Source organism: Tachypleus tridentatus, chromosome 9 (assembly GCF_004210375.1).
Source record: "Tachypleus tridentatus isolate NWPU-2018 chromosome 9, ASM421037v1, whole genome shotgun sequence".
NCBI lineage: Eukaryota > Metazoa > Arthropoda > Merostomata > Xiphosura > Limulidae > Tachypleus > Tachypleus tridentatus.
The window spans coordinates 56373646-56391753 of record NC_134833.1 but is presented as its reverse complement, the minus strand read 5'-3'; the positions used below and the strand labels follow the sequence as shown (position 1 = coordinate 56391753).

At 32.0% G+C, this 18108-nt stretch overlaps 1 protein-coding gene across 3 annotated transcripts in view; it reads right to left on the bottom strand.

The window, feature by feature from the left end:
* Window positions 1-3029: 3029 nt before the first annotated feature.
* The window catches only part of LOC143225278 (irregular chiasm C-roughest protein-like), a 133520-nt gene continuing 118441 nt past the window's right edge, over window positions 3030-18108 (bottom strand). For all 3 annotated transcript variants that reach the window (XM_076454380.1, XM_076454381.1, XM_076454382.1), the window contains exons 10-14: window positions 11666-11787; window positions 10819-10993; window positions 8720-8830; window positions 7074-7279; window positions 3030-4871 (exon numbers count right to left, since the gene is read on the bottom strand). In XM_076454380.1, coding sequence (XP_076310495.1) covers window positions 4578-4871; window positions 7074-7279; window positions 8720-8830; window positions 10819-10993; window positions 11666-11787 — 908 coding nt within the window. In that variant the 3' untranslated portion in view covers window positions 3030-4577. The remainder of the gene's footprint in view (window positions 4872-7073; window positions 7280-8719; window positions 8831-10818; window positions 10994-11665; window positions 11788-18108) is intronic.

Below are 18108 nucleotides of genomic sequence, written 5' to 3'. Positions count from 1 at the left end.
AAACAGTTGTGCTGCATATGTAATATTTGTTTGTATATCTTCATGATATTTATTAAAAACGTTGCTACTAAGAAACAAAGGATAGGGAAAACTTAATCTCCAAATTGTCTTTCACCTTTAAATATAAATATATAATTTTCTACGCCATTAGTTTTGTCAGGTTAAGGACATTTTGTTATTTTCGTGTAATTTTTTATACAGAGGGTTAGTAAATATTTGTAAGAAATATAAGTATATGGCAATATATTGGTGTGTGGCCACAGGTTAAAATTATAGCTTCACAAGTAATATATTAGCATCTGTAGATTATGTCTGCGGATTTACAACGCTAAAAACCGTGATTTGATACCCGTGGTGGGCAGACCGCAGATAGCCATTTGTGTAACCTTGTGCTAAATTCAAAACAACAATAACAACAACTGTAAGTTTCGTTTAGGTTGAATTTACACAAATAAACAATGCAATGTCTCCGGTGTAGACTGAAAGATGAAAGGATATTTATATTGCGGGGATATTAATCTATTTAGAGCTAAAGAACACACATTTTGGAGAATATAACTTACAGTGTGCTCAGTGATAAAATCAAAACTCGAGCAATAGAAAGTATAAGACAGCAATCTCACCCAAAATCACACCTTCAAGCTAACCAATCCAGAGTTACGTCTTCATCCAAAAAGTGGCATTGTAAAGAAGATGGACATCATTAACAAGGTGGGTAACGAGAATTTGAAGTAGATAAAGGCTTATCAACCTACTGTCAGTTCTCTCTCTAAATCAATTGTTGTTTTCTTACTAACCTAGCAGTATTCTCACTCAGTCATTTATCTGAGAAGACCTGTGGTGCACCACCAATAAACTTGTTTACCTTTGGTTTACATAAACATGGTATTGGGAGCGGATGATCATGGAGAAAAAAAAGAGTCTTGGGAACTCTGCCAAGAATTTTATGGTAAATAATCGCTTTGCTTCTCAAAATTTTATTAGGGTAACTAATCATGACCAGTCTATGATGAAACGCTAGTGTAGACCTGAAAAATTATTAATAAAACGTTCTAAAGCCAGTACAGACCTGGAAAATCGTTGATGAAACGTTTCAAAGCCATCACAGACCAAGAATATCTTTGGTGAAAGGTTTTAAATCTAGCACGAACTTAAATAAAATATAGATTAATCTTCAGTATTACCAACAATCAGCTGGTGAAGTATTTAATTTTATTCCAAAGTCGGTAGCCAGATTAACACGCATAACAATTACTCAAAAGAGTAAAAACTTCAGATTTTTTATCTCTAGATGTCGTCAGAGTCTGAACAAAGCTTTTTAAAGTTCTATTGCACAAAAGAACTAACAAACTTCTGCTTTTAATTCTTTAAGTGTTCTATGAAAGCGTTACTAATTACTCCTTTTTTCTTTACTAGAAGTCGTTAGAACATTAACAAGGGTATTATTGTTACTGCATAAGCGAACCAACATACTTCTAATTTTAATTTTATGCATGTTCTGTAAAAGCGTCACTAATTGTTACTTTTTTATTTATGAAAGTGTCAACATTCTCCCCAAACCATGAACAACAAATAAATTATTATTTGCAGAAGTGTTTCAAAACACAGTCTATATAAATCAGTCGTTTCCTCTATTCATCTTATATGAGGTTTGCTTAACTGAATTTAGTTTTTATATAGCTGTCACATTATCAATATACTTCGTAATTTTCAAAGTTTCAGAGCTCACAAGAATCCAAAGTACCTAATATAAACGTAGTACAGTTTTCTAACATTTCATAAAGCAGACGTTAAACACATTTGTGACGCAAATCACGTAAATTGCAAATATTTTGTTTCCATCTTTTTGCTAATTTTGAAGTTCCGGTTCCAAAGTAAGGTTTAAACCCCAAAAGATGGTGAAGCTCTGCAAACCAATACGGGTACATTTGTGATAAAACTTTTTATCTCACTAACCTAGTGTAAACTTAACTGCCTTTTTAAACGTACAAATTAAGTAAAAATTAATATTACATGTAGTTCTACTTCCAGCAATAAGAATGTATGATAGGTTCTATAAGAGGTAGGAACGCTTCCAAATCATTCAACAAAACAGAATGTATTGATGGTTAGAAATACAGACTTTTATATGGTACCTTATTATGTTTCTCGGATTTAAAATTTTGGTTGTTATCGCTATTAAAGAAAGAAATTTGATGGAAGTGCGTGAAATAATTTGAGAAACATCTTGATAACACAGTGAGGCTGAGCAAGTGTGCTAGCATATATGTACATATATTTTTACATCTTAGATGCAACTAGAAATATCACCGTTCCTGCCAAATTACCTTATCATTTCTCTAACGAGAAAGATTAAAGTCTAAATGGATTTGTGTTCGTAATTACGAATTAAAAATTATTTTTGGTGTCCTTAGAATAATGAAGAAAAATAATTTACATTTATTATACACACGCAGACACACATTTTCGGTATAAATATTTCTATACATATGAACTTGTACAGAAATGTAGACCTGAGACTAATACAGAGTTCTGATTTATATACCCCACTGTTACCAGCGTAATGACTATGTTTTCTCGGACGTGCGCCAACTAGGTAAAGTAGAATAATCATCTGAAAACTTTGTTTCGTGACGTTTTTCAGTTGGATCTAGAATATTTGGGCACTCTTTATATCTGAAACCGGAACCTCAAATGCACTAATTGGATTACATCACTTCAAAGAGAAAAAAAAAAGGCATAGGAATTATCAGGATAATTTTGTTACCTTATTCGTTTTTTATCCTTTAACAAGTAATCCAGAAGACAAGTAGTAGTTTCCTGCCAATCAATTTATGCAAGATTTTCGTAGTTATCTTAGTTAACACTTTTCTCACCAGTTGGCTCAGAATATTCTTTTTTATTTGCAGTTCATTTATTTCTTTAGTACTTTGAACAGCTTGAATATATATTTTTACAGTTAATAATAAAAAGATGGCAATAAATAGTGTTAGACAATTTGCTTATAATGAATAAAGAAGCGGGTGAAATATTTCATAGATTTTTATTAACTTTACATTTGGTGGTTGTATAATAAACACACAACAAAGGGGTCAACGGTATTTTTAGGCTTCTATATATTTGTTCAGTGTCTACACAAACAGCTGTCTGGGTTGAGTAGTTACCATTCATCGTAGTAGGGAAACGAAACGCCTGGAAGTGCTGTAATCAAACGTTTCGGATCCATTTAGGGCTGTTGATGCTAGATCTTTGTTTCAGTTCCACTATACCTAGACTCTAGTGACGTTGCATGACTGGTATTAAGTAACGGAAACCACACACGTTTTTGAATTTACATTGAGCTATAGAAGTCAATTTTGATTTTAAACACACTTTTAGATACACATTTTAACACAGCACACATTAAAAGCGCAAATACAGCATAGTGTTCTAAGAGTAAAACTAAATCATAGTACGAAGTTTAAATACGAGGCATTTCATGAATGGCTACAATTTTCACTATAAACACGACGAAGAAACATTTTCTGTTTTTCAAAATAATTTGATCTTCACTTTTAATCAACACTGTTAACAAGAAAGTTCTTTTTTCTTGGTGAGCTGTCGAAACGTTTCAATCTTATGAGGTTTAATGTATGAGTTAACTAACCATTCTTCATTAATGAGTTATGTAACAAAACTAAGTTTATATTTAGTCAAATCATTGTTCAATGAGTCCTTAAAGGATGACGTTCGAAAACTTCAGTGAAACGCTTTACAGACATCTTTGAAGCAATAATTATGTTAATCTCTAGCAAAATATTCTGAAGAATATAAGTAGTTTTCACTTGTGTGGAAGGATCAACTAAATAAATACCACCAATGTGTAAGACTAGTGTAACAATAAGTATAGTGGCTCTTTACTTCAACTAATGATTCATATGAAAGTTTATGTTTGATTTCCTAACTATATTATTTCCTTAGGCTATTCACGTTAAGTGAAAATGCTTAGACATTTTGCAAGTAATGTTAATACTATCGGCCTTGTTAAGTGTAGTGAACAATTAATTGTACGTTGTAAAGGTATTAAAACTTATTATTTATTAATCACGAATAACTGTACGTTTGTCACTAAGAACCGAAATTAAAAATATTTACAGATATAATATTTTAAAGGTACTGTTTAAACCTCGAAGGAAAATAGGTAGGGTGTTTTCAGACCGAAACAACTTTACCTCATAATATTGGCACCCACCAAGTTTACGCTGAAATCTGATTGAATAACATTCAAAAATTGATAAAGAATAATATATATTATGAAACGTGCTTGGAACAGCTGGTATTTAGTTGTATGTCAAAATCGTTAAAAGAATTCCTAATTAAAAAACAAACAAAAAACATCAGAATAATTAGAGTAAGCTTTAAATTATGAGCTGTATATTATAAATCATGTGCCCTGATTATTTTAAGTGAGTTATTCATAGAAGAACTATCTTCACCACCACATACTTTATGCAGGGTTTGGTACAATAAAATGTTTCGGTCTTTAGCTTCCACTCGAAGATTGCAATATGCTAACATACAACTACTCTTCAGGGTCATCACACATTCGTTGCTACGGAGTCTGTTATAGAATGAGCAGTGATATAGTGTTTGGGAGAAAATATTGGGTTGTACATTCTGTCTCGAGAGCTGAGGTGGGTTCTTTGTGGAAGAAGAAGGTCTGGATGTGAGTTCCCAATATATGAGTTAGAATAATCCACCTGATGTCGATTACCATGGAAACTGGTGTCACCCAAGTAGTAAAATGGTTGACTCGAAATTCCAGGGTTCCTTTCTGAAAACTCTCTTCTATAGTCTATGTAAGGACCATATCCGTTCGAGCTTTGACTTTTCTGAAAACAGTTAACTTTGTCAACAAATTCTTCTGAACATATTAAAAAAAAGAGATCTATAATAGCATTAAGTTTTAAAGGCACATAACATTTTATTTATGAGTTAATATATCAAAGAATATCGATTTCTTAAGTAAGAAGAAAATTGAAATTGAACATGTTAAAATGGCCCGGCATTGCCAAGCGTGTTAAGGCGTGCGACTCGTAATCTGAGGGTCGCGGGTTCGCATCCCGGTCGCGCCAAATTTGCTCGCCCTCCCAGTCGTGGGGGCGTTATAATGTGACGATCAATCCCGCTATTCGTTGGTAAAAGAGTTGGCGGTGGGTGGTGATGACTAGCTGCCTTCCCTCTAGTCTTACACTGCTAAATTAGGGACGGCTAGCACAGATAGCCCTTGAGTAGCTTTGTGCGAAATTCCAAAAAACAAACAAACAAACAAACAAAAAACAAACATGTTAAAAAGTAATTAGTTATTTTGTTATATTTATCTACCGAACATTATGAAATAATTGAATATCATTTGCTTGTTAATAATCTTGTGACGTAGAACATCTGTGATACAATTAGAATGGTTCAGATAATGAATGTACTTAGTTTATAGTTGTTTTCAAGGCCATTTTGAAATAATGGAATTTTTTTAATTTTGAAAGTAACTTGAAGTTTTTAAAGACAATAAAGCTTAGAAAGTTTGGGAAAAACATATAGATAGACAGATAAGTAGATGGACCTGAAAAGGTAGAAAAATAAAAGCTAGCTCAGTAAACTTGAAATGGACCTATAGACAGATTTTGTAAGTGACTAACGGGTCAATATAAATAGATGCAATAATGATAGATGAAAGTCCTTAATCAGTTTGAATACAAAGTAAAACCAGAAATGTTTAATACTCTTGTTTAAACGGGTGTAAACTACCCGATTGTTAAGTTGTAGTTAATGTATAACTATGTACGTTATTTTACATCAAAATCAAATAATTTCCTGATTCTTCCACTTTTCCATTTATTTATTTCAATCTTTCAAACTACATCGACAAATCGAGACTTCGCATAAACTAATAATTCACTCCAGAAGAAGTAGCTAATCAGAGAGTAAATCAAGCCTCTACCCCACATTTTATTCATTATAATTCATGTGGTGGCAAAATTCACACATAAATAACCAATCAGTCCGCTGAATAACAATGTATAATTAATTGTGAAGGTTTGACAGGCTGCTAGTTCCACCACATATGAGGCCTTTTTTGTTTATTTGTTTTGCTCTTTAAGGCAGTATTGATGAACCTTAGATTCGGCGAAACTAGTGTACTGCAGTAGGAGTAGCGTATAGAGGAATAGACTAGGTCATTTTTTATCACAGAAATTCATGTTTTGTCATGAACAAAGTCACGGTTAAATTAGGTTTATTCATTTGATGAATAAGGAGAACTATGTTGAAATTTTAAAACACGAGTGACATATTTATACGAGTTGTGTAGTTTTAATACGTAGGGTGACACATTAAAGTGCGTCGAGAAGTTTTAAAACGTGTGTTGACATATCTAATTGAGTTGTGAAGTCTTGATACATGGGGTAACATATTCAATTGAGTCAGGAAGTTTTAATATGTAGGATGACATATACAAGTAGATCGGGAAGTTTTGTGCAGGTGGTGGAATATTAAAGTGGCTAGGAAAGTTTTAATACGTATGGTGACATATTCAGTTGAGTCGGGAAGTTTTAAAACGTGGTGTGACACATGCAAGTGGGTCGGGAAGTGCTAATACGTGGGATAACATATTAAAGTGAGTCTTGTTGCATGTACGTTATAAAAGTTATTTTGTTAAATATGTTTTTGACTAAATGACAGTTGGATATTATAATACGTAAATCTGAATAAAAAAAAGATATTTCTCTTAATTTTATCACAGATCTAAGTAGCTAAACATATAAAAATTTCGTGTTTATAGAAATGATAAAAGAATAAATTGAAAAAAACAACATGAAAAGAACGGTCTATTAGCTCCTAATTTCAACATTTAGATATTGTGCTTGGTGTGAATATAACTATAATCTATAGTTAATAATAAACCCTTTGTTTTAGATTTATAACTTTAGTTCTAGAGTAAATGATCTTCATAAGTCCTTAATCTGAAACTTCAGTCCATGGGAAATAAGCGAGAACTCTTATCTTAAGAAGTTATTTGTAACATATTATATCCTTACCACACTGGAAGGAAGGCTCGATTCGGAATAGTCCTTTGTATAGTTGTAATAGCCATGTATTTCTTTGTGAGTTTTGTCGCTTGTGTCATCCCAACTTTGATCGTTGTCGTTCGGTAATGGCGAGTTTGTGCGAATTTCAATGTCCGATTCCCGAGAAGATACGGTGTCTGACGGTTTTCCTTGCTTTTCAGATCCAAATTCTTTTCCTATGATACAAGATATGTGTAAAATACAAAAACAAATTCTCGGATGGATGGTGTGCATCTACGTTAAAATGATTGGATATTGATAATATAAGTAATATAAATCAAAATATAACAATATTAAAGTATGATATGGTGACAGTGAGGTATAATTTCCAAGGAAAACTTATCTCTTTGAAGTCTCTAATAATTCATATTATAATACGAATATTAAAAATTATTACAGTTTTTATACCGTGTGTGAGAGTGTTTGTTCAATATGTATCTGTTTGTTTGTCTGTTTAGTTACATCTCGGTTGGTTTCTCTATATCCCTCTTCGTTGTCTATTTTCATCTCGTATCCCTCTGCCTTTTTGTTTGTTTATTGAACTTTTTATCACCTTGTGTCTCTCTGATTTTGTATAACTTGACTATCTTTCTGTGTATTCCTGTCTGCCCCTCTCTCTCTTTATTATCCTCTGTCTTTCTGTTTGTTTCTGTCAATTATCTTTATCTCTCTCCCTATTTATCTTTATCTTTGTGCTCTGTTTTTGCTTTTGTCTCTCTTTCACTCTTTGTCTTTCTGTTTGTTTTTATTGGTTTAGCCATCTCTTTGTGTCTACTTTTCTGTTTGCTTTTATTGGTTTAGTCATCTCTTTGTGTCTACTTTTCTGTTTGTTTTTATTGGTTTAGCCATCTCTTTGTGTCTACTTTTCTGTTTGTTTTTATTGGTTTAGCCATCTCTTTGTGTCTACTTTTCCGTTTGTTTTTATTGGTTTAGCCATCTCTTTGTGTCTACTTTTCCGTTTGTTTTTATTGGTTTAGCCATCTCTTTGTGTTTACTTTTCCGTTTGATTTTATTGGTTTAGCCATCTCTTTGTGCCTACTTTTCTGTTTGTTTTTATTGGTTTAGCCATCTCTTTGTGTCCACTTTTCTGTTTGTTTTTATTGGTTTAACCATCTCTTTGTGTCTACTTTTCTGTTTGCTTTTATTGGTTTAGTCATCTCTTTGTGTCTACTTTTCTGTTTGTTTTTATTGGTTTAGCCATCTCTTTGTGTCTACTTTTCTGTTTGTTTTTATTGGTTTAGCCATCTCTTTGTGTCTACTTTTCCGTTTGTTTTTATTGGTTTAGCCATCTCTTTGTGTCTACTTTTCCGTTTATTTTTATTGGTTTAGCCATCTCTTTGTGTTTACTTTTCCGTTTGATTTTATTGGTTTAGCCATCTCTTTGTGTCTACTTTTCTGTTTGTTTTTATTGGTTTAGCCATCTCTTTGTGTCTACTTTTCTGTTTGTTTTTATTGGTTTAGCCATCTCTTTGTGTCTACTTTTCTGTTTGTTTTTATTGGTTTAGCCATCTCTTTGTGTCTACTTTTCTGTTTCTTTCGGTCAGTTTGTCTTTATTTCTCTCAGTGTTTATTTTCCATTCTTTCTCATTTACTCAAGTCTTTCTACCTCTAGTTACCTTTAGAAAGTGATTTCTTGCGAAGACATAGGATTACAACAATCGTCACAGAAACGACGAGAAACACTCCCCCAATAACTCCTGCGATTACAATTAAAGTAGGTATGTGCTCTACGGGAGGGAAAAAAATCACACTGAATATTAGACATTTATCTACTTGATAGCTATCATCACAAGCTTTAAAGAATATATCTAGTGATTGAGAGCATTTACTCGTTTCATCTACTCACTCACCATTACGGAAATATAAAGTCTAGATTTCTTAATGAAAAAAGAAAGTTTTGGCATTATTAAAAGTGGATTTGCATTTCAAAACCAGTTAAAATACTTTAAGTAAATGCATTATTCTTCCGCCCACCATAAAACGTTATTTATGAGGCTATATGGGTGAATCCCACGCTCTGAAGATTAGAAAATAAAAAACACACTTTGTACTCCAGGGAGTTCTATTTAGACACGTTAAATGTTGAGGTACTGATAAGTGAGATGAAGAACTATCAATCTTATGCTTCAGGAAAAAAATGTTTTAAAACAAACTAATATCTTCAGAGATTTTTAAACATAGACTAAATGTCGACTGAGTATTTATATTTTTTACCTCTTTTTTTTTTTAGGTATTATTGTGCACTGGACCGTGCAGGCTGGACTGTTGTGAGAGTTCTGGATTTTGAGCCGATATCGAATCCTCACGATACCACAATATATTCTCTCCCCTCGTTTTGAAATTAAGTGCGTTATAAGAGTGACTTTCAAGCATTTTGTGTGGTTTATGGTTAGTGTTGTTTGGCTACCTTCTTTCTGATCAGTAGCTCAAAATTACTTGAGGCGGTATATAGCCGGAGTAGCTTAACCACAAATACATAATATACAAATTTTATATTGGGCTTTTGTTCGAAGTCTCTGCTCTAAGCCTCTTGTGAGCGCAAAGAATTAAAAGCTGAATTCACAGAAATTCATAAATTACAAATGAGCTTCAAGAGATACTGCGTTTTCTTCCTAATAGTAAGCCTTTAGTTTTCCAATAAAGAAACAGTTACTACCATTTCTAAATGGTTAAAGTTACCGTGCTCTAGAAGATATATACATTTGCAAGGTTTAATAGCCTTTAAAGTTATTGTTGTTTTAAAACAAAAGCGTGAATATTTTCATAGATCATTTCAAACGTCACAGGACTTTCTAACTCCAAATTGTTTTTCAAGAGAGTGGGGAACATTAAATTAATCAAGTGATGGAAAAATCTTTATCATCACAGCTTTGATAACAGACATAATAATTACAGCTGAAACTTCTCTTTTGTTATTTACATACACTACACAACTATAAATATGTGTTTCATAACTGTAACAAATACACAGTCTTTAAACATAAGATATTTTAATATTTGAATGGTGAATTTAATAAAACACTTTTAGAATTTTGGTTTTGAGTTAAGCTAAAATAATTACATATAATACACTATTGTGTCTGTAATTATCAAACACAAAATTCCACAACGGATTATCTGGGTGTGCACAACACTGGTATCAAAATCATATTTTTAGCATTAAAAAATTCAGAGTTGCCTCTTAGCCACTGTTTAGAGATAATACTCCTTATAAATAAGACATAATTTTGAATATAAAGCAGTTCTTTAGAAGGAAAATTCACGATAAGTTGGTTGATTAGTGTCTTTATAATACTTTCAATCATAACACAACGGTTGCATACATTAAAATCAATTTGTATTTTTAGCAAAGTTACCAAAAGAGTGAATCGCAGTCAAATTTTAAACTACTGACCAGAAGAAATACAGCCCTTAGGCAGTATCCACTCATCATCTACGCCAAGGAATTGACTGTCACAGCTACAGTTAAAAGTGCAGTTATTATTTTGTGCTGTTACACAAATTCGAATCTGGCTTGACATCTCTCGAACCTAAGGGCATCTTTAATCGCCTTCAACCCACCTAATTGAAAGACTTTGGAGCAGGAATATTAGTTAATATGATTTTGGTTCAAAGATAAGTGCAATTGGAAGACTTTGTTAGTTTTTTACTGTCGCAAAGATTAATGGTTGTAAGTCGCTGTTAATAATTTTGTATAATTGTAAGGAGATCTAACCTTTCCGTTTCAACAATATTAACATGCTGTCATGCCCAAAGTCATTCCAGACTGTACAGTTGTACATGCCAAAGTCTCCTTTTTCAGCATTGTGAATTATAAGAAGGTTTCGAACACCATCCGTTAGGGGTTGTGTCACGATTTCATATCCATGAGTGTTGTCAACTTCTACCACCTGTAGAATGGAAAAAAAGACAATAAGCGTTTAGCTTGTTCAATTACACGCAAAGATAATCAAAGGTTATCCGCACTAGCCGTCCTTGATTTAGAAGTAATTGACTAAAGGAAAAGCAGCTAGTCAAAATCACCCACCACCAACTCTGGGGTTAATCTTTACCAACAAATAGCGCGATTGACCATCACTTTATAACCCCCAATGAAGAAAAGAGCGAGTACGTTTTTTGAACTTCGAACTCGCGACCCTCAGATTGCCATTCGAGAGCTTTAATTCCTGTGCCATGCCGAGAAAACTAAGCTCTGCTGCAAAACAAATATGAGGAAAACGTCAGAATACTTTTTAAACAAAAGGACATTTGTACGACTCTATAACAATGTTTATAGTTACAATATAAAATTTCAAATTTCATTTTTGTAAGAAAACTAAAACTCGTGCAAGTAAAATTCAGCAAATAAAAGATTGTAGCTGAAAACAGACATTCATGCACAGTTTTTAAATATTTAAATATGAATTTTGTAACTCATATATTTTGCCACTTAATGAAATTATTTTCAATGCTTAGAAATGAATTACGGCAAAAAAAGCAAATTGTATTTAATTGTGTTTCTAAGATAATTACCGACAAGGTTTGTTTATTTAGGTTCTTTCTTCTTTGACTAGGATACTTACCTGAGTGTTTTTGGTCCACGTTATCTTAGCAGGACTTGGTACTGAATAGATACTACATTCTACTTCAACTTTTTTTCCCAACTCTCCATACTGTACATTTTTTGCCTTGATGGTTGGCGGACCTATTGGAACAAAAGACCATAAAAACGTCAGTTTATTCCATCAAAGCTTGCTATATTTTTCTACGCAATGAATTGAATATGGATCATGATCTGCCCTGAGTGTTTTACAAACACATCTGAAAAGAACAGGAATTTCAATGCCAGAAAAATAATTTGAAGCTTCTACTAGCAAGAGGTACGGGGTACAGCATAGTTTCTATTACCTAGAAGCTACGTTCTTAATTTATTAGATGTTAAGAGTTGAAGGCTGTCATGTTTATCACACTTCTCTTCGACATATGTTAAAATTATTGGGTTAATATTGGGTTTTCGTTATCTCTGAATTGGAAGCTAAGGTTGTGGTGGAACTTGGAATTTTTCATATTCTACTAAAGAGTGGGAGAAGTGAAATTTTCCATTTTAAATATATGGATTTAGACTTAGTGGGATTATATATTTCTTCCAGCTAGTAGCAAGGTTCTTGTGATTGGTTGTGTTTTACACCTTTTACTAGTTTGGATTTAAGGTTTTGGAGTTAGTGGGATTATACACTCTTCCCAGTCTTACAAATTTAGATTCCAACAATGGTATTTGGGATTAGTGATTTTACCCTCTAAACCTTAAATTCTAAAGCTGGTTGTTGGTGGAAATTTACCCTGTTCCTGGTAAAACGTATAAACCAAGGTGTATCCAGACAGGTTGGTAATGTTGTACAAATTATACGATTGAATCTTAGATGTTAAAGTTAAATAGGCTTTTGAAAAATATTAAATATAATTTTTACATTGATACAGCTATGTACTTTTACATTGACGTTCCAAAAAATATCAAATTACAACAAAGAATGACTATAATTCCTTAAAACAACATAGCCACGAACAGATTTTGTGTCTGGATTTCCAAGTGTTACTCAAGTAAGAGAAATAAGAGAACAAAAATTCAAAAGAACAAGTGCGAAGAAAAGCAATAGTTTTTCTCTCCAAAAAGTAACAAATCTTACATAGTCTTTGTTTTTGATCAATAAAGTAGGATACGAACAAAACCATCAACGACGTAGTGTTAAGCAGCGATGTCATATCAATATCACATTTACTTTCAGTATATTTACTTCTTACTTTATGAAAACAGCGTTTAAGACCTAAAAATTTTAAAATTTTAAAGCTAATCTACATGAATCCACTAATTATTTATCTCCTGTTAATAATGCCTATGGGAGTTAATTTGTTGGGAAAAATGTAATATATAGTTTTTTATCAAACAAGGCGATAAGCCGATTAGTAGAAACAGGGATTAACCACTACATGTAATTTCGACTTGCAGCGACCCTGGCGGTACTTTGATAAAATAATTGCAATTATTTAATTCCCTCTTATTTTTAAGCACGCTACAAAAAATTCAGAGATTTCAATAATCAACATATCTAAGCTTCGCTAGAGGTTGAACGTTAACAATCGCATCTGAATAAGGTTTAAGAAATTATAGTTTAACACATTTAAAACATAATTCATGTACTTATTTGTTCCAAAACTGTAGTTTAACACATTTAAACATAATTCATGTACTTATTTGTTCCAATTGTATGTAAGATAACTGTGAAATAACTTACTTTACCTTTATTTAGAAGAAAACATTTGCTGTTTGATTAAATAGAATAGTAACTCGCGTGCTAATTGATAAAAAAATAATAATAGTTTGTGTACTGAGTGATAAAATATAGTAATAACTCGCGTAGTGACTGATACAAGAAACTAATAACTCGTGCACTGACTGATAAAATATAATAATAACGTGTACTGATGATAAAAGAGAAAAGTAATTTGTGTACTGAATGATAAAAGAATAACTCGAGCTCTGATTGACGAAGGAAAAAGAATAACCCGCATTCCCACGTCTGAGTAAATGAAAAAGTTATTTCCAGTTTAATTTTACAGATATGGCCTTTCAGTACAACACAGAAAACTTTCATGGAAAGTGTGTGAAAACTTAAACGTCAAAAATAAACTGAATGATCTAAGCTACATCAAAAGTACTGGAATGTTATATTATGGGGTATACGGATCTCACTAATTCTTCACAAAGATATACATGAAGAAATGTAACCTAATAATACTTAAAGGTTCGTTATTAGTGACAGCCAATATTTACATTTGGTGCATTCGTATGACGAGATTACATGGATGTACAGATAGATTATTAACCTGTTGTTAATCACAAAGCAACACAATGGCTACCCCTGCTGTGTCGAAACCCGGTTTTAGCGTTATTAGCCTTCAGTCTTATTATTGAGCTATTGGGAGGAAAGTATTCCTCAATTTAGTAGCAAATGACAGCTAGATGGTATAATTTTGAAAGTGCTAAATACTTGTACTTAAATATCTCGAGCTTTTTGTTCCAAAATTTTGATTATTTAAATGTTTTTGATAATTATTTGGAAAATAAGGTATCCAATAACCATGGCACTTCAGGAATGTAGACCTTTTTAGTCATATAGAAATATATTTTTTTTTTGGTTAAGCTAGCCAAATTATGCACATTTGTGTTTATTTCTTACATTGGATTTAAATTGGACGGGGTTCACATTATGGGCCTGGCATGGCCAAGCGTGTTGAGGCGTGCGACTCGTAATCTGAGGGTCGCGGGATCGCATCCCCGTCGCGCCAAACATGCTCGCTCTTTCAGCCGTGGGGGCGTTATAATGTGACGATCAATCCCACTATTTGTTGGTAAAAGAGTAGCCCAAGAGTTGGCGGTGGGTGGTGATGACTAGCTGCCTTCCCTCTAGTCTTACACTGCTAAATTAGGGACGGCTAGCACAGATAGCTCTCGAGTAGCTTTGTGCGAAATTCAAAAAAACAAACAAACAAATTGGACGGGATTTAAAGTGAAAAAATAAAAATTAGAGAAAGACTGAAGACTTTGTGTTCATTGCGAAAGACAACCAAACTACTTGAAAGCTAAGAATATTACATTGCTGCAGGTATAATCTCATGACCTAATAGGCTTAAGTTGGTCTTATTTTACAGATGTCGGGTTAGGTTTTTTTTTCGGAACAAACAAATAAAAACAAACTTATATTCCTTGAGACAGGATTTAAACTCCCAACAGCTTATGTTTCAAGAAGTCAGAATAAATTAATCAGTATTTTTCTTTTCTTTTTTGGCATCATTAATATTGTGGACTTAGAAAAGTACTATACAGAGGTCAAGATATTTCCTCTTACTCTTAGCGTGTTATAGGAATGATTGTAAAAACTGACGTGACTCTTATAAAGTTATCAAAATGACGGGTTTTAATATTTGTTCAAAGTTATAGGAGACTAATGCTAATTCTATTGGATCGAAACGTTGTAAGGAAGTCACTTTTTGAGTTGGTATCAGTAAGTGAATGGGAAGCGGTGAAAACACAATAAAAAAGCAGAATTTCCGTGTTATATTGATTAACATACTATCGTCATCGCTATGCAGATGAAATGCTATATTAGACTGTTAATATATGTCATGGTTTTCCAATCGAAGTGTACGCCATGTTGTAAAGATAAAATATGTCAAAATTATACAGCCAAAACCCAAGTAATGAATCTCACAAGAAGACCGAAAAGTAGACGCAAAATACCTGTCTAACAGATATATATATAGTTTGATTGATACAAAGTACCTGTTTAGCAGATATGTATAGTTTGATTGATACAAATTACCTGTCTAATAGATATATAGTTTGATTGATACAAAGAACCTGTCTAATAGATATGTATACAGTTTGATTAATACAATGCACCTTCCTAAGAGAGATATATATAGTTTGATTGATACAAAGTACCTATCTAACTGATATATGGTTTAATTGATAAAAAGTACCTGTCTAACAGATATATATGTAGTTTGATTGATAGAAAGTATCCATCTAACAGACATATATAGTGAATGATAAAAATTATCTTTCTAACAGATACACAATTTAATTGAAAAAAGTATTTGTGTAAAAGATATATTTAATTTGATTGATACAAAGTTCCTGTTTAACAGATATATAGTTAACTTGAAAAATACCTTCCTGATAGATATACATACAATTTAATGGATACCAGGTAACTGTCTAACAGATATATAGTAGCTTGTGATGATGAGAAACCCACTTGAAGTAAAAGATGAACTCAAAGTTGAAACCTGAAGATGATCTAAGGAGGTCGTAACGTTGTTCCCTGCTTTATTTTGGTAAAAGTGTTAATACCCATACCAGCCGTCCTGAGATACAGATATGTAGTTCAGTTGATAAAAAATGCCTGTCTAACAGATATATATAGTTTAGTTGATACTAAGTATCTGTCTGACAGATATATAGTTTGATATAAAGTACCTTTGTGAGAGATATATATAGTTTGATTGATATAAAGTATTTTCTGAAAAAAAGGTTGATTCATAGAAGGTAAATTTCCAACAGATATGTATCGTTTAATTGATACAAAGTCCCTGTCTAACAGATATATATAGTTTGATTGATACAAAGTTTCTGGATAAGAGTTATATAGGTTAATTGAGAGAAAGTACCTGTCTAACATATATGTATTGTTGCTTGTTACAATGTAACTTTTAACAGATATATAAAATTTGATTCATAAGAAGCTCCTGACTAACAGATATACATAACTTAATTGATACAAAGTGCCTGTGTAACAGATATATATAGTTTAGTTGATAAAAGTAAATATATGATTCATATATAGTTTGCTTGATAGAAAATACGTGTCCAACAAATATATAGTCCAATTGATGAAAAGTATCTGTGTTGCAGATTTAGTAGATAAAAAGTACTTTTTTTATCAGATATGTAGAATTTGATATTAAGTATCTGTGAAAGATATATATATGTATAGTTTGATTGATACAAAGGACCTGCCTAACAGATATATATAGTTTAGTTGACAAAAGGTGACTGTGTAACAGATATATATATATATATTCTGATTAACACAAAATACCTGTCTAATAGATATATACATATATTGATACAAAGTAACTTTCTAGGATATATATGTATATATATATATATACATTTTAATTGATAAAAAGTATATGTCTAACAGATATATATAGTTTGAGTGATAAAACGTACATGTCGAACAGATATATATATACATATATACAGTTTGATTGGTAGAAAGTACTTTTCTAACAGACATATGTAGTTTGGTTGAAACAAAGTTGCTAACAGGTATACAATTTAATTGATAAAAAGAACCTTTGTAACGGATATATGTAAGTTAATTGATAGGAGGTAATTGTCTATTTATAGTTTGAGATGTTGAGAAACCCACTTGAAGTAAAAGATGAACTGAAATTTGAAACCTAAAGATGACCTAAAATGATCGAAACGTTATTCTGTGTTTTATTTTGATAAAAGTGTTAATACCCATAAAAGCCCTCCTGAGATGCAGATACATAATTTAATTGATACAAAGAACCCACCTGTCAAACAGATATATATATATATATAGTTTGATTGATACAAAGTTCCTGTCTAACTTATATATGGTTTAATTGATAAAAAAGTAACTGTCTAACAGATATACATATATATATATATATATAATTAATTGATAGAAAATACCTTTCTAACAGATATACATAGCTTGATTGATAGAAAGTAAATTTATTATCCACATATAGTTTGATTGATACAAAGTACCTTTCTTACAGACAAAGCAGCGTTAGCTTGGATTGCGAAATGTAAATAGTTTAAAGTTGAGGAAACTTTTATATTGCCAGAATGGAAATGAACATAAAGAAAATAAGCTATTAAATTATTCAGACGTTTCGTTGTTAATACTTCTTCTTACTGAATGTCCGAAGAACGTGAAGCTGTTATAATTTATACCCATTCCTGTTTATAAAATACCATATTAAAAACTGTTAAAAACTTCCTGTTAAATAGTTAGATTTTTTAATAGAAAAAGAGAAAGGATGGAAACAAAATGAACATACTAAATAGTAATATTAAGAACAACACGTTTTTGTGGTTTCCAAAATCATGTAAACGTTTATAACATGGCTGATGTATTTCCCTCTTTCCAGTGATAGGTCTGAAGGTTTAAACCGCTTAATCGAGTTTCGATACCCGCATCGAGTTAATCAAAGGCAGTCTACGGTAATCCTTTGCGCTTAACATCAAACTAATTTGTGGCATATACTTTTTAGTTTTGAACAACAGTAAATATATACAGTTTTGCCATTTTGAAGGTATGGAACCTTTTTTTTAATTTATATTAGGGTCTTTCGATCCTGAGAGAAAGCAAATAGACTATAAATAAATAGAACGAAACGATGAAAAGACGAGGGTAAACCGTAT